The sequence below is a fragment of the Leptinotarsa decemlineata genome, unplaced genomic scaffold, assembly GCF_025532065.1.
Source record: "Leptinotarsa decemlineata unplaced genomic scaffold, Ldec_3_MD MMD2_tig00004307_RagTag_RagTag, whole genome shotgun sequence".
Taxonomy (NCBI): domain Eukaryota; kingdom Metazoa; phylum Arthropoda; class Insecta; order Coleoptera; family Chrysomelidae; genus Leptinotarsa; species Leptinotarsa decemlineata.
This window is the reverse complement of record NW_027412606.1, coordinates 16,902,900-16,927,845: the sequence shown is the minus strand read 5'-3', so window position 1 is coordinate 16,927,845 and position 24,946 is coordinate 16,902,900. Positions and strand designations below refer to the sequence as shown.

The window sequence follows — 24,946 nt, the reverse complement described above, 5'->3', positions numbered from 1 at the left end:
TCCTTTATGATATTATGATGCAAACTCCTCAATTTTTCAACTACAGGAATATAACTTTTTTAAATTCCTGTTGTAAAAAGCCAAAAACTTTCTTTCCCAAAAATATATCACTCCTAAAAATATAACCCCTTCAATTCAATTATTTGTTATTTTCACTATTTTTTTAGCTTTCAAACTGTGAGAAAAGCATACAACTCGAATTGAAGAACTGTGGATGTTGCCGGAAAAGTAGGATTGATGATAATGATATGATTAATAAAACCTTTGTGTTACTTTTATCATTCAAGTTGTTCGATTCAATATGATCTTTGTTGTCTTGATGGATTCAGTTGGTTTATTTCAACAAATCCTATGGTTTAACCCAGGGCCCCCGTAAGTGCTACCGGCGCCTGTGTGCAAAAAAAGATTTTGGCGCCCCTTAAGGCATTTTGGATCATGATTTTTATTTATTTTTTTGAAGGTAGGTAGGTGCTTGCAATAAAGCAAAAAACTGAACTTTAGAAGTCATATTTACTTGTAGACTAAAATATAAAAATGAAACAAACAGAATAAAATCATAACAAAATAAATTAAAATAAATTCATGTTCACACTGATTTTAAAGCATTTACTTTACTAATAGGGTACAGAAACGTTGTTTATAAATACTAAAAAATAACCCGAAACTGAAAATCACATCTTTTTTACGAACAAATTTCAGAAATATTGCCTAATGTCTACATAATGTCTAGATATTTTAAAAAATATGCAATATGCAGATACTTCTGATAAAAAATACCTAGGTAACTTCGTTATAAAATCAAAAATGATAGCTAGGTACGATAGAAAAATACAAAATAGCTATTGTAGCAGCGATATTTTCCGCTGATATCGCTAGTCCAGACAATCTTTCTTGAAGCATTGTCGATCTTAAATAATTTTCAATGATATTTAACTTTGAAAAAGATCGCTCGCCAGACGCTACAGATACAGGCGAAGTCAGAAGAATTCTTAGTGAAATGCTTAAGTTTGGAAGGGTGGAGATTGAATTGTTTCCAAATATATATTGTAAAATACTTAAGAGGTCAGTATCATCAGGTAATGAAAACAAATTTAACGTACTCAAGTAAAAAGCAATTTGTTCGAGCCCATTCATATAAACCCTTTCAAAAATAAAGGCAAAAAAAGTATTGAACTAATTTGATCTTATAGCCCTTAAAAAAACCTACGAAATGGTTTTTTGAAAAGATCGATAGCATAAAAACTAAGCGAGTCATCAATAAGAAACCAATTATTTTTTTTAAACTCGTACAGGGTTTTTGACTTTTTGACTATATTTATGTGCTTCCTAGAGCCTTTATTATGTCAAATAGAAAAAAATGTTTTATGCTTATATTTGTTTGCTATTTGGACTATTGGAAATAAATTATATTTCTTCTAATTGTTTCCATGGCTTTCTCAGCAATTTATTTAAGCTAATATAACTTAAGAATTTAAAAACAGCTCACCCAAATGCCCAAATGATATCAACATATATATTTTTCAAATTAGAGAAAAAAGGGCTTTTATTTTAGCGCATAATATACAGGGTGTTTTATTAATGTGGATGCTGCCTATATTTTTTCATTTTCGATGCGATTTTGTTTTTATCTTATAACTTCAAAAGATAATATAGGAAAAAAACCTACAACTTCTGCTCAAAACATTTTTTTCTATCTGACATAATGAAGGCTCTAGGAAGCACTTAAATGTAGTCAAAGACCCTGTACATGACATTTCAATTAATAAAAAGATATTTGGGTAAACAAAAAATAATTATAACCAGTATCCTATAAAGGGTTAATGTTGATAGTATAAATTAAAGTAGGGACCACTTACCAATTTATAAAAATTAAACCGTTGAAATTGGAGTCAGCAGGTATTCAGCATTTGATTTTTTAGAAAAAAGTAGTAAACAAAATAGGTAACTGGATGATATACTAATGAAATTTCGTGTATATTTATACCTAATCCTATTTAATTTCTCAACTTTTATTTTAAAATTGATTTTTGTTTTTTTTTTGAAAATTATTGCATTTTTTGACCCTAGATTTTGGCGCCCCTAAAGGATGGCGCCCGTGTGCATTGCACACTTTGCACATATGGTAGCGGGGGCCATGGTTGAACCTACAAAGCGAACATCAATGGTGAATAGAGATGCAAAATTTTGCTCTGTTAACGATCTACAATCAGTGTTGCAAAATAATCAAATAATTTGTTCAATTCATTACACTGGTTAGTTTACCGAGTATTTTTGATTGCTATTGAATTGCCTAATATGTAATGACATAGCAATCCATATTTGTTAAATTCACCATTCCACTTTATTTTTTTGTTAAATTCACTATATTATCATCCAACCAATTTTGACAATGAATTTGAATATGAAATGGCAAAATAACATGTCGCCAACTGTTTCCATATAGCGAACAAAAACACAGATAAAATACCGACATCCTTTGATCTTTCCGCCTGTCGACTGAAGATTTCTTTTCTAACAAAAATAATCGCCGCGAACATATAGAAATCAGATAAAAATTCTCGAAATCATTATTTTTGACTCTATTTCGCAGATAAAGACCATCAATAATAGTACAAGTACAATAGTACTTCGATCAGTTACTTTTTCATCATATATATTGATTTTGAGAATCACATTGATAAAATAATGGAAAAAAGTCATACATCAGAATAGTTTTCAGAAACCAATCAATACAGTTTATTGTGTGATTTTCACTACAAAGGGTTCAACAAAAACTGCGACACGTGTTTTGCTATACGATAGCTTTCTGAAGCGTTTATTCATTTTACGCTTGAAACATTGAAAAACATTTCATTTCCAAAATCTAATTTTTCCTAAAAATGTATCCCCATTCGATCACAAATAACTTATTTTTCAATGATCAACGGAACATTTTGAATTATTATTTGTATAACTTTTGTCTGTGGCTTCCATCACGTTGACGTTGCCGTGAATGCTTGAATTGACATGAACCGATTTGAATATACGAAATACTAAATGTTAAGTAGGGCCTATTGCAATACATTGGTGAAAACCGCACTCATATCGGTCAAGCCATTTCTGAGATTAGCGTACACAAGTTCGCAAAAAACAGAGACTTTCATTTCTCATTCCCAGGTTCAAAATTATAGAAGAGTTTTTCATTCATTGGCCCTACTGTAAGTATAACGACACCATCATAGAAAAAACTTTCGACGTCCGTATATGGACGCAGAAACAATAGTGAGATGTCCTAACTTACCTCAGCAGCTGGAATGCCTGGAGGACCTTGAGATCCTGGTGGACCTGGAGGACCTCTGATAGATTCTCCTGGCGGTCCCTAAAAAAAAGAAATGAAATGAAAAACTTTCAATAGTACACACGTAGTAACAGTGCAGTTTCTTGAAAAATACCTCATTGGCAATTAGAATAAAATCTGAAAATAATGAGATATTTCAAGCAAATGTACATACATATGCATACAAATGAAACCTTCATCTGAGAGAGATTGTTGATTAGTAACAGCTACATCTCATGATCAAAGCCCCAAGCGGAAAAGAAATATCTCATTCACCAAAACTCTAACAGAAATCAAAAGTGAAAACTATCAAGGAGATATACATACGTATAAAACAATAAATATTCCGACATGAAATTTCTGGACATTTATCTCTGCCAGCTACATACACAGTAGTCCATACTTTTGCGTCTAATAACACGCTGGATATCGAATTATATCCCACAGACATCCAAGCAACACAGGTTAGCCTCGCAGATGTTTCTCGTTCATACAGCAGCAGGACCATGCCTAGCAGAAAGTGGTTTCGAAGTATTACCTTTCGTCAGTACAGGAAATATCCTACCCAAACAGCAAAGTGCCTTGAGCTCGATTAATTTCAACATGGCTACGCCACTATATGAAACTTTTGTCTACGAAAATAATCTTATTCCGTTACAGCTTCATCCCCCAATAATTATTTATGTTTGAGGCACTGTTTAGATATGACATTTGAACCATTAGGCTATGCCTATTTCAATGTTTTATTTGGAGGTGATCCTCATGCACTCAAAACCTATGTGATACGAAACGGTGAATCTCCACTTATTGATCGTAACGCATCGAATATGTTGTAACCCTAAAAGAATTGAAGAAATTCTCAACATAATTGAAATCCTTTTGTGAAGGTATCAGGAAATATTAAAAAATAAACTAGAGAATTCCGAAGAATTTACACTTAATTCAAGCTTGAAAGATAGTGCCATTTCAAAATTCTGGAAAGCTTGACCATACCATTTGATTTAAAGTTGAAAATTGGAAAGGAAATCGATAGTTTGATTGAAAATAATGTTTTGATTTCCGCTGAATACTTAGAATGGACAACTTCTAAATTACTTCAAATCCTCATCTGATCGTTCAGCACTTTCTTTTACCGCACATAAAGTTTTTTTGCACAACTGGAGGGTGGTGAGAAGTTTTCAAAAATGTATCTGTGTTGGGCTTCTCTGCAAGAATTTTTGTTTGAAGATTACCATAAATCGTTCAAAATAGGCAACACATGAGGGTTTTTTCATACATTCTTTCCTATGGCATTGTCAGCGCGCTTGCCATTCTCTAGAAAATAATGGATGGAGAGTTCAGAACATACCTGGAGTCGTTTGCCTTTTGGACAATATTCTCGTAACTGGAAAAAAAAACAAGAACATTTTGAACGTTTGGATTGAGTTTTCCATCGGTTACGGGTATGTGGATTGAAAGTGAAGAAGGAAAAATGTTTTTAATTCAAAAACTCTGCTACCTACTTGAGTTATGTGATTGATGAAGAGGAGCTCCTTGCCTCTGAAGATAAAATTTCAACAATGAAATTAATTCCAATTCAAAAAAATATAACTGAACTCGAATATTTTTTGGGTACGTTGAACTTTTACTGTAAATTTCTTCTCAGTATTCCAGAAAGAAAGGAAATGAGTGGGTAAGCATTTGCCCCACCTTTGCTAAACGTGTCACAAACCAATACTTTGTCGTAAGAAGGGACATCAAATGTTTATAGTAAACCATCTGCAGTTTTGACTTCCTATAAAGTGTGGAGAATGAGATGATATCCTTTCAATTCAAATGTTTAATTTCTGAAGTATTCAGATTGAAAAATGAATTTGAATTGTGTCAGACAGTCGATCCTACTTTAAATAAATTGGTCAGATTGATGTCCTTGGAAAAAACTTATTCCGTTTTTTATTAGAAAAAATGAGATTTCCACCGCACAAAACTGTTTAATGTAGGGATATCGTTTGTTTGTACCAAATAAATTCAGGGAGAGTATTTTGAAAGAGCTCCATAGATCACACATGGAAATTGTTAAAATGAAGGGTTCAGCATGTTTATATTTTTGATGGCTCTTCACAGTAATTCTATTGCAAAAACCTATAAGGCTTGTAAAGTACATCAAATAATCCACCAAAATCCATTTCAGTCACTTAGGATTGACCTAAGGAACCTTGGACTAGAATCCATATTGATTTTTTTGATACAGTCTTGGCAAATCCGCAAACAGGAGATCTGAGCCTTCCCCCACCACTATGGGGGTGGGGGAAGAAGAAATTAAAAAAACCGCAATATGAAGATACTCTTATTGAAAATGAACAAGCAAATCAAGAAACTAATGGAGAAATCAAGCAACGTCCAGTAAGTGATACTAATGATTGTCGAAATGAATCAATAAACGTAGAAAACGTATCCAAGCAACCAGCAAACAGGTACTCTTTATTAGAACGGAAACTGCCAGAAAAATTCAATGATAATGCCATGCAAGCTGTCATGATAATGGAGGCAGTTAACGAACCCAAAAATGTTCATGAAGCTCTCAATAGAAGTTATTCTGAGCAATGGATAAGAGCGGTGCAAGAAGAATATTCTTCTCTAGTAAAAAATAAAACCTTGGAGCTCGTAATTCTTCCCGAAAACAGAAAACGAATAACATGTAAATGGACTTTCAAAACAAAAGAAATTGGAGATGGAAAAGTATTAAAATACAAAGCTCGTCTTGTCGCCAAAGGATATTCCCAAATTTAACGTTTGGATTTTGAAGAAACATTTTATTCCATTGTTCAAGGTACAACACTCCGTTTTTTGTTAGCATTGGCAGCTTTGAATAACTGGAATATTCATCAAATGGATGTTGTGACGGCATTCCTTCAATCAGAATTATTAGATGACGAAATATACATGGAGCAGCCTGAAGGTATTGAAGAGAAATGCGACGGAATCAAGAAAGTGTGTAGACTACGAAAAGCATTGTACGGCCTAAAACAGTCCAGCCGTCTTTGGAATCAAAAATTGGATAAAGAAATGAAAAGCATTGGTTAACATCAAGCTAATTTTGACGTTTGTGTGTATTATCATTTCGAAAAGGAAAAATCCATAATAAGATCCATTTATGTGGATGACCTCCTCTTATTTTCAAATGACAATGACACACATAATTGGTTTAAAGAAGAACTTATGAAAAAGTTGGTAAATTTGCGTTTTGAGGACACCCGGCGATTTTGAAAAAAATTTTAGTGGTGTATTACGAATTCGAAATAGTAGGCGGCGGCAAATACCAACCGCTTTTTTCTGAAATGTCACTAGTAAGTAACCTAAAATTAGAAGAATGTCACCAGGACAAGCATTCGTTTTTAACTTAGGTTTTTTATAAAAAAAATGTTCATTATTGAAATGAAAAGTGTCAAAGAAGGAGAAATAAGGTGTAAAGGTGACCTAGGGACTAAATGTTTGTATTCTTGAATAGTTTATTTCGTGAAAAAGATGGCTGATAAGTTGCCCTTTTCAGAACTTTGAGAGGCCGTAACTTTGTAAATAAGAGAGAGCGCCGCTTTTTTCTTTCGGATTCGTAATCTACGCATCAAAATACGTAAGTACACGCAAACATTTTTTCAAAATCGCCGGGTGTCCTCAAAATTAAAATTTACCAAAAAGTTTGAAATGGAGGATTTTTATGAAGTCAGTTAGGTACTATCTGGGTATTCATATCACAAGAAACAGAGAGTCTTGGCAAATATTTTTGGATCAGGAAGTTTATATCAAGCTTTTGCATAAATGAGAGATTGCAAACCAGTTTCAACCCTTTTAGAAGTTGACAACTCAGCCTGTTCATGTGTCTTTCAAATTTTGCAGAAAAGGAGATGATGAAAAATGTGCCATACCAGATGGCTATTGGAAGTTTATTATATGCTGCTCAATCTACTAGACCTGATACAGCATTTGCAGTGGTGCAGTGGTGCGGATCAGAACATTGGACAGCTGTCAAAAATTTTTTTAGATATCTTCAAGGTACGAAAAATATGAAACTCATTTATTCGAGCGGTAAAGATAGTAGAATACATGATTATTCCGATGCAGATGACAGAGATGATAGAAAATCAACCAGTGGATATATTTTCAAATTCGCAAATGTCGTGATCAGCTGGTTGAGTAAAAAACAACAAACCGTTGGAAGATCTACAACTGAAGTGGAGTACGTTGCGCTCTCTCAAGAAACACAAGAAGCTCAGTGGTTGCATCAAATCATTGAAGAAAGTCAACTAACTGAAACAAAGTATCCAATCATCATATATTGTGATAACAAGAGTGCAATATATCTATCAAGAATGCTTCTCATCACGGTAGAACCAAACATTTTGATGTTCAGCACCATTTTGTCAGAAAAGCTGTCAGAAATTAAAAAAAAAATATCATCACAAAAGAGAAATGGTTGCAGATTATTTAACAGAAGCAGTCAACAGAAGAAAACACGAATGGTGTAGATATCACATGGTGATTTCTACTTCTGTATTGGGCTCCTCATCAAGTGGGGGTGTTGCGGAATGGAGATTGTTTCTTTATGACGGATGAGTCCACTGTATATAAATATGTTGAAGTTGTTATTTAAAATCACTCGAGTTTGTTTATTTGTCAAAATATACCTTCCAAAAAAGTCATCAAGTGTATTTATTTATATACAATATTATGCAAATTGTTTCAATATTCCTGATGCCTTTGACCATTTGTGGTATGAGACTTTGCTAGCCAATCTTCGATGCTATGGATTGTCGGATCATTTTTGTGTATGGCTGTTCAGCTCCATGAAAGAACGTTCCCTGCAAATGGCCGTCGATGGATACCTCTCTGATATTTTCACTATCTATGCTGGTGTTCCACAGGGATCCATGTTGTCACAAACCCTCTTTTTATTGTATATCAACGACTTATTGGAAAAAACCAATAATCCAATATATTGCTTTGCTCACTTCAGCACATTTGTCTCGTCATTTACATTTGGATTCCAGAACATCAGCTATGGAGGCATACTTCACCGGCAGTTTAATGTCTTAATGAGGAACTATAAGTAATTCCGAATTGTGGTGAAAGTAAACAGGTTCGATTCAATGCCACAAAAACCCAGGCATCGGTGTTTTCCAATTCAGCTCTCTGCTTCGACTGTTAGGGATTAAAATGGATTTTCTGATTGATTCGGCCGTTATTTGATGAAGATCCATAGTAATTTCTTAAACTACACCTCACGATTTGATCCCCACAAAGTTTGTGGAGATGAAATCGTGTGGTGTAGTTCATGAGATTAAAATGGACACCAATATGTCTTGGCACAAACATGTCACTGGAATTGCAAAGATTGCTTCTCAAAGACTTGGAAAACTATTCCAATCCAGAAATCTGTACACATTCCAGCAACTTTTGATGCTTTGAAAAGCTCAGATCGGACCTTTGGAGTATTGTTTTCATGTATGGAGTTCCGCCCCTAAACATTCCCTGAAGCTGCTGGATTTCATCCAGAAAGGGGCTATCCACCTGTCTGGAATATCACTTGCAAACTTGATAGTCGGAAACATCGAAGAAAAATCGGAAAATTGTATCTCTTCTATAAATATTTTTACGGAAAGTGTTCAAGGGACTTGGCACATTTGATTCCACCAAGAACGGTACATATCAAAAATACGCGATGGAGTGTGGCTGCTGATCGTTTTCAGGCTCAACTCAGTTCACCTCAAAGTTCCCTGTATAAGAACTCTTTCATTTGGAGAACGGCGTTTATGTGGAATGAACGTTTTTCCAAATGGATTTGATTTCTAGCGATTCAAATCCATTGTCAATCACTACTATCGTATAGGCACTGCTTAAAGAGCGCTTCCAGGTTTTTCTTTAGTGCTTGTGTTTTGTCATTGAAAAAAAAACTGCAAATTGCAATATTCAAATATCTTTGAGAAAATCAATTAAAAGATATTATTTCTCATAGAGGAAATATTTTTTTGGGTTTATAACCTTCCACAATATGAAAAATGTATGGATATGAATCAACAGAGGATATGCTAAATTGTAATGCATACTGAAAAGATCACCTCGGTAAAGTACTGCGCAATATAGAACTTTGGAGAGTCCAATCAGTTGGTAACTTGTATTCATGAATTGTGGACGTGAATATGGGCAATAATTGAAAAAAAAATTCATACTCATCTTTTCTAATGTGGCTAAAGTTTTGAAAACAATATTTCGAAACCTGCAAAAATTCTATTGAATAAAACTTATTTGAGAAAATCTGTATTTCTTTTGAAAAGATCCTCTTCCTATTTCTGGAAAACACTTTTTTGTTAATTTCATCACTTGAAATATACCAAATCCGTTTACTCTTTGCCCACCATTTATTTTTCATAAAATTTATTCGTCAGTATCCATTGAATACAGATAATCGTCGATATGAAATTATTGAATTATTATATTCGTGACAACTCAAGAAGCTTGAAGTGTGGTTGCATTCAAATTCTTGACAAATTGTGTACGAATAGAAAAACATATGACTCCAAAGTTTATCATATGTATTCATTCAGGCTCAATTCATTGACTTCACTAAACGCGTCAAACACTTGTCTGAATTTTTACGGTTCATTTGGATAATCAACTCCGAGAAATCAGGAAGGTATCAAGTCCTTAGATTTCTTGGTTTAGGTTTTTCTAGGAACCTCCTTTCGAATCCCATTTCGAGTCAGCTTATAATATTTGAATTCTCCATAATTTTCTCATGCACAAAATTCAACCTTTGAATTAGTTAAATGTGATGTCTGGTATTCCAATTTACGATGAAGACCAGTTCAATACATTACTACTCCAATTCTTCTTGAGGTTGTTTGCATCGTCTTCAACGTTTCTTTATCTTTGTTTACCTTGGAAGTTGAAACTGCAACGCCAGACGATTCTGTAGACAAACACTCTTCAATGAGATCATCAAGACAATGTATCATTTTGAGATAGAGTATCGCGAATGTGCAGAGTTTGGTAATCATTACTTCCATAGCTACGACCATATAGAGAACGTTTGCCCATCTTGTGCCATGTGGTAACATTTCACACCCTCAGTGTTGCGATCTCCATTCGGGTTCGAAGGCCATCGTCGTTTGGAACTGTATCGCCAGCACGAGTGGCTGGCTTCTTTAGATGTTTATTCATCTTGATGGTTCAACGATGGTTCAACATGAATAAACCTCTAAAGAAGCCAGCTACTCGTGCTGGTGATACAGTTCCAAACCACGACGGTCCTCAAACCCGAATGAAGATTGCAACACTGAAAATCTTGGCCGCGGAAGCCTTGACCAATTTATCATTTCAGACCTTTTTTTCGACTGCCAGGAAACTATCTAGTCAGCATAGGTGATTCGATTCTTCATGGGAATGTCTTTCAAATACGAATATTTTCGAAAGTAATTAATACAGTTCATTGTAGGATTTTCCACTATGAAAGGTTTTATAAAAACCGCGCCACGTGTTTCGCTATACAATAGTTTTCTCAAGCGTTTCTCGAGCGTTCAACTAGACAATGATTTCAGTGGAAGCGTTCGAAATTAAATCCCAAATTCTGCAGCCAGCTATGAGAAATAATATTTTTGGAGGAGTGTATGATGAATAGATTTACATACATTTACTTTGCATTCTTGTACCTTTATGCAACTAAGTTTGTGGTGGTCATTTTCCAAAAAAATTTACATTCAATCAGTCACTTTTTTTACCATTTCTCCACATCAACAGACATCGAAACGAGATTTCTTTTGTGGTTTCCCAAACAGTGAGAACATTTATATTTTCAGCGACTTCTTCTGTATTTAATACTGCTTTTTGGGTCAGACTCCTGGAAGCAAATTTTTTATCACTAAATTTAGATTCTCCACAATCGTGTTCCAGTTACATCTCCATTGTATTCTTGATCTTTCTCTACTTTTTCCCTCAATACTTTTCCAACATATCCATCTCATTCTTTATTCTTCATATCTGGATTGTTAGTGAGTGATTGTACCTATCATAAGCAGGTAGTGTCTACTGAAAATATCATATTGAAGTGTTATCAAAAAACGTTATCAATGATTTTCATCAAGTAGTGGCCAGTTCAATACCACAAATCGTATTTAATTCATCTATATGAACTTTCGTGCTATGAGCACTCTGGAAAACTTTTTAATATAACTGAACATTGGCTGAGAATATATTTTTTCTATTCTCCAAAAGACAAACATTTTCCACATTTGTCTGTTCATTGAGACTCAAGATACAAAGTGAGCACCATAATATGTAAGGATATGTGCTCCGATGGTTTGAGTTAAAGATATCGATGTTTGTTTTTTGTATTCCTGACCAAAATAATAAAGTGACTTGTAGATTAGATTTTATATAAATTTGTTGAGTTATCGTCATGTCACTTCCTCTTGACTAACTGATCCGAATATCTTGATTCCCTCATAATTTTATATTTCATTTCGTTCTCGAACTGCAAGTGACATATGTAATTTTGTGATAAATAATGTTCAACAAAGTTCAAAACGGCTAAATTTGACAATTGTTGCAAAATTAATATGTTGTGACTTTCAATTGCGCAGATTTGTATGGCATTGCTCTCCTTAAATAATTCAAATGCTGTCTCCATTTCAATTATATGTTTCTTTTCTACAATTTTTATATACAAACATGATTTGTATTAACGGAAAAACTTACCTTTGGTCCACGGTCTCCTTTCTCTCCTTTATATCGTCCGGCCACTTTTCCATCATCATTGGAAACAATATTACAACAGTTTCCGCTATCACATAAACATTTCTTACCATCTGGAGGTGGTGGAGGTGGAGGAAACACTCCCAATTCATCGCTGCCGCTGCCTTCTTTAGAAGATCCATCGAAATCGTTCTTTTCCATCTAAAAAGTAATATTCGTTTAGTAAAGTTAAGTGAGATCATTTTTGGAGCTTTCCATTAGTGGACACCTCTTTGTTTGGTATTATATTGAGAATGAAATGATGTGAGGAGTTTTCTCAAATATTTACTCCGAATCGGGAAAATGAAGTAAAGAGCTTCATCTACTTAACTTGTTATTTTCAAAAATTGAACAGTTTCCCTGGATAGCCGTTATAATGAATGTAATCAAGTTGATCATATAAAATATGAATCCATTTTATATAGATGTACATCTTAATTTCAATCATATTACAGGGTATGAATATTTGATGACAAATTTTCTTTCGACAACAATTTGTGATCTCAATGTAGGATGTGAATGTGGATAGCATGTGCATGACTAATATCAGATATCTGAAAATTATGACATCATTAACATCAATGCGCCAATTTTGTAAAAATGTTTCATCAATATTCAATTTTCAATTGTAAAACTCAGATTACTTGTGAGTATTGTCCATTTTTTTTATTTTTTTTCTATTGCATGTCATTTCAGTGTCCTGACGAAGTCTCTATTCAGAAACGAGAGATTGGCGATTTGTGAAATGGAGTAAGTTTGTTTTTTGAACGTGTTTGACTCATAGTACCAGCAACGACTACCCTTTTTATATATATAAACATAATTTCTGGAATCTTAACTTTCGGAAACAATTATATAGGGTGCTCGGTGACACCGGTGGAGTTTCATTCATTTTCAAACAGACATAATTCAACTTTTTCAAATGGAACACGCTGTATTTTTTTATTTGTATGAAGTATATGAACATTTCACATTTTTTATTGCAGATATTCTATGAGAAAAACTGATATTTTACAAATTATACCCAGTTTTATTAATTGTTGTAACCACAAAAAATTCATTCGCCAAGCCTTCGTCTCTAAATAGAGACTTCGTCAGGACGAAGTAATCTGAGTTTTATAAATAAAAATTAATATGAATTGAATAAATGGATTTTTTGTGTTTATAACAATTAATAAAACTGGGTATAATTCGTAAAATATCAGTTTTTCTCATAGTATATCTCCAATGAAAAATGTGAAATTTTGATATACTTCATACAAATGAAAAAATACAGCGTGTTCCATTTGAAAAAGTTGAATTATGTCTGTTTGAAAATGAATGAAACTCGACCGGTTTCACTGGTGGAAATGATACATATCAATAACTGATATTGATAGTCTCAGCAAAATTAACACATACCTACTAAAATATGATGAAGAAAATAAAAGATCTAGTAATTCGAGTATTACTCAGAATTTTCCCACTTGACATTGTCAGTGTTTTCATGTTTTCTCTATCTGTTGTTGAACCATTTTATATTTTATTCTCACGTTAGTGAGTTCTCCATATTTATATATTTTTTACAAGTATAATCTTATTATTGTAGTTGTCCTGACGAAGGTGTGAAATATACCGAAAGCTTTACAAATAACAAAGAGTTTTCTTTGTAACAGCCCAGCTATTGACTGCAACCTCACAAATTGAACCGATATATATCTGGGAATTCTAGGTCTTCTAACTGGAACCACAAATGTGCGGTTGACTTCTGTTGTTGACTCCGTGCGTATGTGTTGTTTCCTGCCTTCGACAAACAAGTGTTGCCCATCTTTACACTTGGCTGCACCGCGCTGATGAGGCCAATAGCCAGAATCACGTGTGCGCGGTTTGCCCCCATATTTTGAAGTGTTGTGTATACGAATTGTTTCATTTTTGATTTGTATCATGCACACTCGATAAAATCTCTATTTGTATTTATATTCTGGACCCGGATGTCACGCAGGTAGATATAGCTGCCTACGTGGTCATGTTAGATGTAGCCTGGGAATTCTAGGTTTTCTAACTGGAATCACAAATGTACGGTTGGCTTCTGTTGATGACTCCGTGCTTATGTGTTGTTTCCTGCTTTCGGCAAACAAGGTGTTGCCCATCTTTACACTTGGCTGCACTGCGCTGATGAGGCCAATAGCCAGAAATACGTGTCCGCGGTTTGCCCCTCTTTTTTGGAGTGTTGTGTCCACGAATTGTTTCATTTTTGATTTGTATCATGCCCACTCGATAAAATCTCTATTTGTATTTATATCCTGGACCCGGATGTCACGCAGGTAGCTATAGCTGCCTACGTGGTCATGTTAGATGTAGCCTGGGAATTCTAGCTTTTTCAACTGGAACCACAAATGTGCGGTTGGCTTCTGTTGTTGACTCCGTACGTATGTGTTGTTTCCTGCTTTCGGCAAACAAGTGTTGCCCATCTTTACACTTGGCTGCACCGCGCTGATGAGGCCAATAGCCAGAAACACGTGAATGTATATATATATATATATATATATATATATATATATATATATATATATATATATATATATATATATATATATATATATATATAATGGATGTATTCATATAGATGCGCAATGGAAAGTTAGTTGTTTAGTAACAGATCCCCATGCAGTTGTTATTTGATTATTGTATTATTTTTCCCAGTTACTTACTATTTCGTTGTCAATCTCGTCCTCGTCTTCAAAAACCTAAAAAAAATCTACATGTTTCAAGATATACTGTAGTCATGTTACTTTTCTCATATCATTTGGTACCCAAAAGTTAGTGAAGAAGTCACCAGACACAATATCGACATGAATAATGTGACATTTCTGAAACTTGATATCATTAGACCAATTTAGAATGACTTTTTTCAATCAATTCTTTGTATTGTATGAAAATCATTAGTAATAGAAATTTCTCGAATAACAAACCAGAATATGGATCTTCCTGTATTTTACCAAAACACATTGGGGGAAACAAAGCATACAAACCTTAAAATCAGTTTTGCATTGTTCTCCAGCCATGTTCGGATCCCGAAATATTTTGAGCTGATCCAGGGCGCCCTTCAATAAAAAGTCACTATTTACACTTCGAAATTGAAACAGCCACCACCTCTTGTGCATCAATGTAACTAATATATTATTCATATTTAGTTTGAAAATATTTTTGGAAAATAATGATTCGACCTGATGTATTGTCGATTTATTATATATTGATGGAATCATCATCTGAAAAATACCTGACGCATAGGTTTCAAATAGAATAATTATATCGTGTAGCCTATAGAAAGAAGGGTGACATAGATATATCAAACACATAGACAATTGTGACATTAATGTTGTTGATAGTGTTGAACTTTCAGAATATCTTAAAGTAATACTAGAAAATATTTCCATATCATACTCAATAGAATGAATCAAATATACAATGCGTATGCAACTTAGTTTGAATTATGTTATAGTCTAGAAATGAACACCTTGGATACTGACAAAAAAAGGTTGCATGCTGACTAGTATGTGTTAATTATATAACTTGTCAAATAAATTTGGAAATCTCAAATGAAAAGTAGTTTTCTTCGTAGTGGTTGACATTTCTAGTGAATGAATGTTACTTAGATTTTCTCTATCTGCTCATTGTTCATGTTATTAGGATATTATCGTAAACAAACCCTTCCAAACATGTCTCAAATTCAATTGAGTGACTCATTTTGGGATCATTACGAGTTTCTCTCTGTATCTGTAGAGTACGGAGGGTGAGTGTAGACCCACAGCACTAAGGCCACGTGTGACCCATTGTACTTCCTCCGAATAAGTTGTCCTTTTAGGTCATCATCCACCCTGTTTTTTTCAGGAAGGTGAAAAGGTATCTAATTGAACCCTTCGGCTCTGTCTAAATATTCAAAATTCGAAAAAACATTCATTTGCTACCCTAATGAATTTTCAACAACGTCAACCTGAAGCTGAAAAAATTCTTCGTACAAAGAAATGTGGGATTCTTTCAAAGAATGGGAGAAAGCAATCAATTTCAAAAAAGTGATTCTCTACAAAGATGTGTTAATCATGCAAGAAGTGACTTTCAGACACAAACTGGAAAAAAAGCCCCTCAAAACAACTACTTCCATTTTAATATTGAATCACATTCGATAAAAATACTTTTGTATGAACTATACTGAATTATGAACATACGTTATGGAATTGAATCAGATATCATTCACAGGATTTCTACACAATATACCTAATGGAAGAGGCGAAATTACACTTACAAAGAACACTGTCATCCTCACTGGTAGACATCCGATGTTTCGCCGTAAAATATTTGCCTTATCAGTTCTTCTGTACCAAATCTGGATGATATTATAAGAAAAAATTACGGCTTTATGTCGTGGAATGAGTTTTATCTACTCCTCGGGCGTGAGGATACTGATATGAAGAACAAGTCCTCTAATATTGAGTTCACATATGGAATTGCAAAAGCAAATAACGAGCAGTTATTATTCTTGGATATATTAGTGATACAAAGTATTCAGGATCTAGGATTTGGTACCCGTATGAAAACACCCAGTAATTTTAAATATATTCCCGATAGCTCGGGGATATAGCTGAAAGCCACGAGTATCTTTCAAATATAGTGGATATACAGTGCGAGTCTCTAACTTGAAAAAAATTCACTAAATCAAAGGTGTTGTTTCTTTCGGAAATATGCTCAATGTGTCTCAAATATGAGATATGACGTCATCGATATTTTTTTAAATGACAACTCTGTTTTTTTTATGACTTCAAATGAAGGGTTCAACAAGTTGCACATGCCTGTCAAATTTAAATTTTTTACTCCTTGTCCTTTACAAGATATTTAAGAAACATTATCTAATTCAAAAAATGAATTCAATTCAATAGTCTTTCTTCAACAAGTGTTCAAAATGTTGTTCATTTACTAACTGATAATACCCTTAACGTAACTGAAACTCGTTTTGAACATTTTTGATTACTTCGCCGGAAATTAGCCTACACTCCTGTCTTATTCGTTCTTTTGAATCCTCAATATTTGCAGGTTTGGTCTTAAAAACTTCGCTCTTCAAGTAATCCCATGAGAAAAAGTCCAAAGGTGTTGAATCCGGAGACCTAGGTGGCCATTCATAGGGTCCTCTTTTGCCAATCCATCTGCCTGGAAATACATCATTCAGGTATTCACGGACAGATCTTGCAAAATAAGAAGGCGCGCCGTCCTGTTGAAACCAGATGTTTCTATTCGGGACGTCAGCTTTTATGGGACAAGGGAGCAAAATAGCCAAATTCGGAACTAGGTTCTCCTGGAAGAATTCTAAATATCTTGCTCCAGTGAGATTTTCTTGGAAAAAAAATGGGTCCTATAACTCGATCACCAACAATCCCTGCCCAAACATTGACTTTTTCTGGATGTTGAGTGTGGCCTTCGCTCATCCAGTGTGGGTTTCTGTCTGCCCAATAACGACAATTTTGACGATTTACCACACCATTCAACATAAACGTTGATTCGTCAGAAAATAGAACGTTTTCTTTTTGTACTACACTCCTGTCTAGTAGATCCATCATTTGTTCTCAAAACTGGAGAACGTTTGTTTATTGCATGATCCACACATCTTTGTATGGAGTTACTTCTTTTAAATCTAGTGCTTCCTTCTTTTTTTTTGAGACATTCTCACATTTCCAATTTTGGTGGAAACTCCCAGTTTTATCAAAAAGAGTTTGATGATACAGATTTTGATTCAAATATTCGAGGAGTTTGTGCTGAGAGTTGTTTATTGTGGTGTAATTGATTAACGATGAAATTCAGAACATTGTTGCCAGCTATTCTGGCAGTGAGGAAATGACTCAGCTTACTAGAAGTACTAATAATCCCAATATGATGGACGAATGGAATCTCACTAATTCAGACTTCCATTGTCTAATATATAAAATGATATGAAATCCCTGAAATAACAAAAAAAATGGAAATTAAAAATGAATAGCTGAAAATAACAATTATATTAACCAAAAATAATCTGAAATGAAATAATAGTGAAATAAAATACAAGTAAAAATAGAACGATTGAACAAAAAATAAAGAAGTGAAAATGGAATAAAAAGTTGAGAGATTCTAAGCCACGTTAGTTCACGATGTTTCGATTTTCACTTGTATTTTATTTCACTATTATTTGATTTCAGGTTATTTTTGCTTAATATAATTGTTATTTTCAGCTATTCATTTTGAATTTTTCTTTTTTCAGTTGTTTCAGGGATTTTAAATCATTTTATATATTAGACAATGGAAATCCAAACTAGTGAAATTCATCATGAAACATTGTCAATTACCTTCAAACACATGTAAGAATCTCTGATTACCAAACTTGTACCAAGATTCACCAGCATAATTGAAGAGAGAATCGCTAAAATCAGTGAGAAAAAGATAATATTGAAATGAAACTGGAAGATATAATTACTAAACTCGCCTATTTGGAAAAAGAAGTTGACGTAAACAAAATGGGCTTGTAGACTGTGAGGAATTCAGTGGAGATAATTCAGCGCAACTCCAAATAAAACTCATTGACTCTAGTAGGAGTTAAGGAGGAGAATCAGGAGAACATTATATCAAAAGCTATTTTTAATGAAGCAATGAAGGTCGAATGTACACGGACGGATAATTATAACGTCTAGATAGTAGCGAAAATGAATGGAACAAAAGATAGAACAGTTGTGGTGGTATTTGTGACCCTATGAAAAAGAAATTAAATATTCTTCGCCCGCAGGGTACTTCGCACGTCCAAGATATATGTCAACGAGAATTTGTCCAATGAGGCATATAAATTGTTGATTAGTGGCAGAATTGAATTGGGCAGACAAATGGTTTGGTCCAAGAATAAAAGAATTTATGCGAGAGTAGGCAACGCTGTTAAGCAGATTATAAACGAAGCAGGTTTAGCAACACTTGTCTAGGAAAAAGTTCTTTGTTTTTATACTAGCTTTTTTTATTACCGCTTTTCTTTACATCTTCATTAAATGGAAACAAATCAAGTTATTGAAGCTGTGTTTGAACCTAAGTATATATAAATTTGTCAACATTTTTTCAAACATGAAGGAAATCTGTTAATTTATGAGCACTATTATTATAAATTGATGGATGTAGCCGTTACTACGTGGTAGGAAATCATAATGAAGAGAAGAGAATTGAAACTTTCAGTGTTTTTTACTATTTGTAACTAACGTTACTGCAGTTTCGTCCTATGAGATAAGGACATTTTGAAACTTATACATTAAACTCCTTGTCCTTATAGGATGAAACTGCAGTAACAATAGTTACAAATGAAAGTGGTAAAAAATGTAGAAAGTTTCAATTGTCTTTTCTTCACTATTATTATGTTTGATTTTTGAACAATCACTATAGGAATATACTACTTCATTGAAATTGATATTGTTAGTGTAAAGAAAGCTTAAGGGGTTTCTAAACGGGCAACATTTTTACTGCAATATGTTGCAGCAATATTTGCAACTATAGCCCAGCCATAATGACAACATTGGCAGCAGGATATGGCCCGGCAATATATATTTCGGCAATATTTACCTGCAACAGTGTGGCGCATGTAATCAAAAATGTTTGTTTCGTAGACGAGCTACATAACCGGGCAACAATGGCTGACGACGAAATGATTCTTTTCGCGGCGGCTTATATTGTTTTAAAAGAAAACGAAAAGTTGAAGAAAAATAAGAGAAGATTATGGATTCGAACTTACTTCAATAGGCGTGAAACTTTAGATAACTTGAGTCTAGAAATAAGTCTTGATAATAAGTTATTTAAAAACTTTTCAAGAATGTCAAAGAGTGACTATGAGTTTCTTTTAAACAAAATTGGACCAAAAATAAAAAGAAATGATACAAACATGAGAAAAGCAATACCTGTTACCACAAGATTGGTGATAACTCTACGGTTTTTAGCGACTGGTGATTCATATAAAAGCTTGATGTATTTGTTCAGAGTGTCAGATTCGTCAATATCTGTTATTGTTCCAGAAGTTTGTGCAGCCTTAATAGAAGGATTGAAAGAATACATGAAGGTAAGTCAACATTGATTTATTAAGTAATAATAATAGTAAGTAAGCAGTAATAATAATATAGTAATTGATAGTAAGAATTTGAACAAAGAATCACTCATCACATTGGTGGATAGTAGCCGACACAAGTGTCTCATAAACAGAATTTGTAGTAAACGCAGTTGGACCTGGAGAGGCATAGTGTTCATACTGATCACTGATAATGGGTTGGAAAGTATTTTGCGTTGCCTGGGTGTTTGAATGGGATATGTCTAAATATTGGCTTTGTGAAGTGCTAGCTCTGCTCCTACTATCGTCGTTAGGACTCTGTAACGATGTACTGGTAGACGAACATTGTTTTCTATACATTCCCATGTCACAGTCAAACAGAATTTGCATTATTTTCAGTTCTGCCTGAGCACAGGTGTGAGCATCATATTTGCTCAACTTTTTTGCTATATGCTCTCCAAAATCACTATATTCATTCCTTTTTTTTTCACCAGCATTACGTATAATCTGTTGAGCCCTTTTTAAAATTGGATCTGCAGTCGTAGAGCTCTTAGAGACACGTGCTTTTGTAGTGGGATGTGAGGATAGCAGAGTCCGATGTTTCTGAATCAACATAATCTTCTTGGTCAGCACTGTTGTCAGTGTCTGGGATTTCAGTCACCTGAAAATGCAAGAAATGCTAAATAATATAAAGAAAAAAATATCTAATTCAATTTCTTCATTAGATACAGAATTTAGATGTAACAGATGCACGTTACAATTTTTTGTATGTACATGCTGGCGTTCAAGGAAGAATATCCGATGGGGGAGTTTTTAGGCATACAGCTTTTGGGAAAGCACTCCTGAGCCAAAATCTTAACATACCGCCTCCTGAATCCCTCCCTGGTCGAGTAATGTTAACACCATACGTTTTCCTGGCAGATGATGCATTTCCTTTAACCGTGAATATTTGTAAGCCCTATACAATAGATTTGAACATAGGGTCTCCTAAACGTGTATGTAACTACAGGATATCCAGGGCACGCCGAATTGTGGAAAACTCTTTTGGTATCTTGGCTTCAGTTTTCCGTATATTACACACAACTATTAATGTCGACTTAAAGCATGTACAGAGTATAGTTCTAGCTTGTGCATATTTGCATAATTTTCTGCGACGAAACACAACAGCACAAGCTCTGTATTCACCACCTGGGTGCTTTGATTGTGAAGACATAGACGTTGGAACAGTAACACCAGGATCGTGGAGATTGGATGACCAACACTTAGCAGATTTAAGAAAACTGGGGAGAAATGCAACCACAAGAGCAAAAGCAATGAGAGACGAGTTTATGAATTATTTTATGACAGAGCAGGGTCGAGTGGCATGGCAAGATAAATATTTAGCACAAAGAACTTGATATCACTGTACTATATAAAAATATCCACCGGACAAAAAATACATCAGGTCTTTTACATCCTTTTTGTGTAGTACGTTTCGTTATGATATGTCTGTTTATGTTTTCAATAATTACGTTTACGAAAAGTCCATTTTAGAACAAAACATGAATCCAGTTATCTTTTCATTTGAAAGGGAGCAAAATATTTTTAGCTCCGTGGGTAGTGGGTACCTACATTATCAGTCATTAATACAATAATAAAGATACTCACCTGTGTTGCATTCTCACTGTCCAATCCGGTATTCGGGCTATCTTGAGTAAGAATAAACGATATCGCGTCGAAAGCAAACCATTTCACTAATTTACCGCCGGCACTACCGCTTTTAATCTTCTTTTTCTCCTCATTCTTTGCGTAAGTTCTCAAGCTTCTGAATTTTTTGTAAGTCTCATCACTGGTTATACCAAATTTTTCGGAAATAACAGCCCATCCATCTTTTTTAGCATTTCTATCTTTATATATTCCGGTTTCCACATTCCACAACTCAGGATGTAAATGTACCTCATTTATAAAATCAATAATCTTTTCATTAGACCACGTACTAGTCATTTTATTAATTAATATAACCTCCGAAATACCACCAAAACTACCTAAACAAGCCAAAACAAAGGAATATTGCAGAGTATGTTCGTTCGCCAAGCGATCGTCCGGCAACTTCGCTGCAACACATATAAATACATGCGGCAATACCAAACATATGTAGCTATATGGCCGGGCCATACTAAAAATATTACGCAGTATTGCATAGTCTGGCTGTTATTGCTGGCAATCTTGCCGGCCACTGTGTTGCAGCCACATATTGCAGTAAAAATGTTGCCCGTTTAGAAACGCCTTTACACTATGATATATTGATATGTCACATGCACTAAATGTATACTACCAGAACTGTCGGGGGTTGAACACTAAGTGGTGATTTTTTCAGAGGTATTTCAGAGGGTGACTATGATGTAATAACTGCCGTTGTGACATGACTGCAAGAGGGCATACGAGATGGTGAAATAGTAGATTGCGATATATTTAATATAATCAGAGCCAATAGAGATCTCGAAATCACGATTAAATCAAGGGATGGTGGGGTTCTGATAGCTGTGAGAAAAAAATTAAAATTTTGAAGGTTCAAAAAACCAGTACAACTTTTGAAGCAGTTATAATGGAAATCAAGATGAGTGGAGTGAAATATACTTTATGTGGCCTTTATGTTTCTCCGGGATGTTCTTATAGCGTATGTGAGTCGATGTTTGAATTTATACAACATAATATATCGGAGATGAGTAACACTTCCAGAATTGAAGATTTTAATATCAGCTCTATAAATTATGACTATAGTATTTCAAATAGTATACTATCTAGTTTTCATGATTTCATGCGATTTAATAGTTCTGGATTATTCAATGATGTAAGAAACTTCCAGAACAGAACATTAGATATGGTAATCAGTTCAGAAAGTAACACAAATAGCTGCAAAGTGAGCAGGGACGAATTACTTCTAGTTGATGAAGATATGTATCATCTTGCCTTCAGTATATCAATTGATAATGAATTCGAAAATGAATCTGTTAAAAAGTATTACTATATAATTTCGAAAATCTGATTTTCAAGTTATGACTCATCGTATTAGGAAAGCTAACTGGAGTAAAGTTTTAGGTGAAAAAGTTGATGTAAACAGAGCTTAAGGTGAATTCTATAACGTTTGGAATTAAATAGTTGAAGTTTGTGTACTCGAGTACACACTATATGATGGTGAAAACGGTTTCCAATATGGTTTACAAAAGAGATCAAAGATCATTTGTAAGGGAAGGATAGGTATAGAAAGAAGATTACGATTTACTTATGATTTCTAAAATGACATATATAAAAATGTGAGAAAAACAGTTCGAAATCTGATAAGATTGGAAGAAACAAATATTTCAGGAACCTTGAACAAAATTTTACAGAAAATATGGCATATTTTCGAAATCACGTGAATAATAAGAGAAATTCCTCTTTCAGTAATGGTGAATTCACATATAAAGAAATTAAAGTAAAAGAGATAGAAACAATAGAAAGCTTTGCACACGTGGTACTTTTTAAAATACAAATATCTCAACAGTTTGTTTTGTACTTTTTCCAAATCATTTAAATATGTTTGATATTCCTCGGACCAAATAATTGAGGCAATTTCCAGTTTAGGCCTGACCAGGGAATACTTTAATAATTTAATGGTGTTAATATGGGCAAAATTCGATGTTTGTTTCTGTTTGTTTGTTTCTGTTTTTTTTTCCATTAACCAGCTGTCGCACCCCTGCGAACGAAAACCCTCAGAAGTTGAAACTTGTGCGAGTTAAGGATTAACGAGGTCTTATCTTTTAACGTGTGATTCCTAACACGGGTTGGACGATAGCAAGTGAAGATCGATCGTTCAGACTAGGTCTTGAACCACCCACCAACACGGCAGTCAATTCGAGTGAGTGAACAAAGCACCCACGCCGAACCGCTTGGCTACCGACTGATAACAAAACCTAAAATACGATTAGCGGACTTAATCATGTCATTAATGTGAGTGGAGAAGTTGAATTGTGAATTATAGGTAACACCAAGATCCTTTATTTCAGTTTTTCTCTCTAGGATCTCTCCCTTCATTTCATATTCAAACAGAATTGGCCCTTTAATACGGGTGATTGAGAGTACAGTACATTTTTTTAAATTGAAATATAATTCATTCCTTAGACTCTAATCAATGGTTTTATCAATATCTCTCTGCAGACCTGTACAGTCTCGAACAGTTTGAATACGTTTGAAGAGTTTTAAGTCATCTGCAAAAAGTGAGCACTCCGAAAATTCAAGAGTTGAAGACAAATAATTAATGAAAAGTAAAAACAGAAGAGGTCCTAGGTTCGAGCTTTGTGGAACTCCACAATTAGCCAGAAATTTTCCTGAAGTATTTCTAATATGTTTGACCGTTTTTGAAGATAGTGTATAAGTTTTTCACATTAACGTAACTATCATTCGAATATATCTCAAGATGTTTTTACGATTTGTTCATTGCATACCACTTTTCAAGGTGTACAAGATGACGTTCACAGATTTGTTATCCAACTTTTCATTTTCGAAAAACGATCAACAAATTTTTGTATGGACCGAAAGAAGAATCATCTAGTATGAGTTACCCTTTTTCATGCGACTATTTCATTGACGTATCTCCTTAATCACTCGAATAGCGAATATTGAATCGTCAGATGAGTTCTAAAATGGGCAACTTCTTCCTGATTCACACGTCTTGTACTGGCTTCATTGACGCTTCACCGCACATACAAAACAGTCGTCTGAGACAAGAGCTAATTGAACTAGAAAAAATTATTATAGTAACAGTTAAATTCCATGAACAG

The 24,946-nt window shown here is 34.2% G+C and overlaps 1 protein-coding gene across 5 annotated transcripts in view; it reads right to left on the bottom strand.

Moving 5' to 3' along the window:
* The window catches only part of Mp (collagen XV/XVIII-type protein multiplexin), a 423,852-nt gene that overhangs the window by 89,706 nt on the left and 309,200 nt on the right, over positions 1 to 24,946 (bottom strand). For 3 of the 5 annotated variants that reach the window (XM_074179083.1, XM_074179086.1, XM_074179084.1), the window contains exons 5-8: positions 15,091 to 15,162; positions 14,770 to 14,805; positions 12,044 to 12,241; positions 3,281 to 3,358 (exon numbers count right to left, since the gene is read on the bottom strand). In XM_074179083.1, the coding sequence (XP_074035184.1) occupies positions 3,281 to 3,358; positions 12,044 to 12,241; positions 14,770 to 14,805; positions 15,091 to 15,162 (384 nt within the window). The remainder of the gene's footprint in view (positions 1 to 3,280; positions 3,359 to 12,043; positions 12,242 to 14,769; positions 14,806 to 15,090; positions 15,163 to 24,946) is intronic. The other 2 variants (XM_074179085.1, XM_074179087.1) reach the window with 2 other exon arrangements.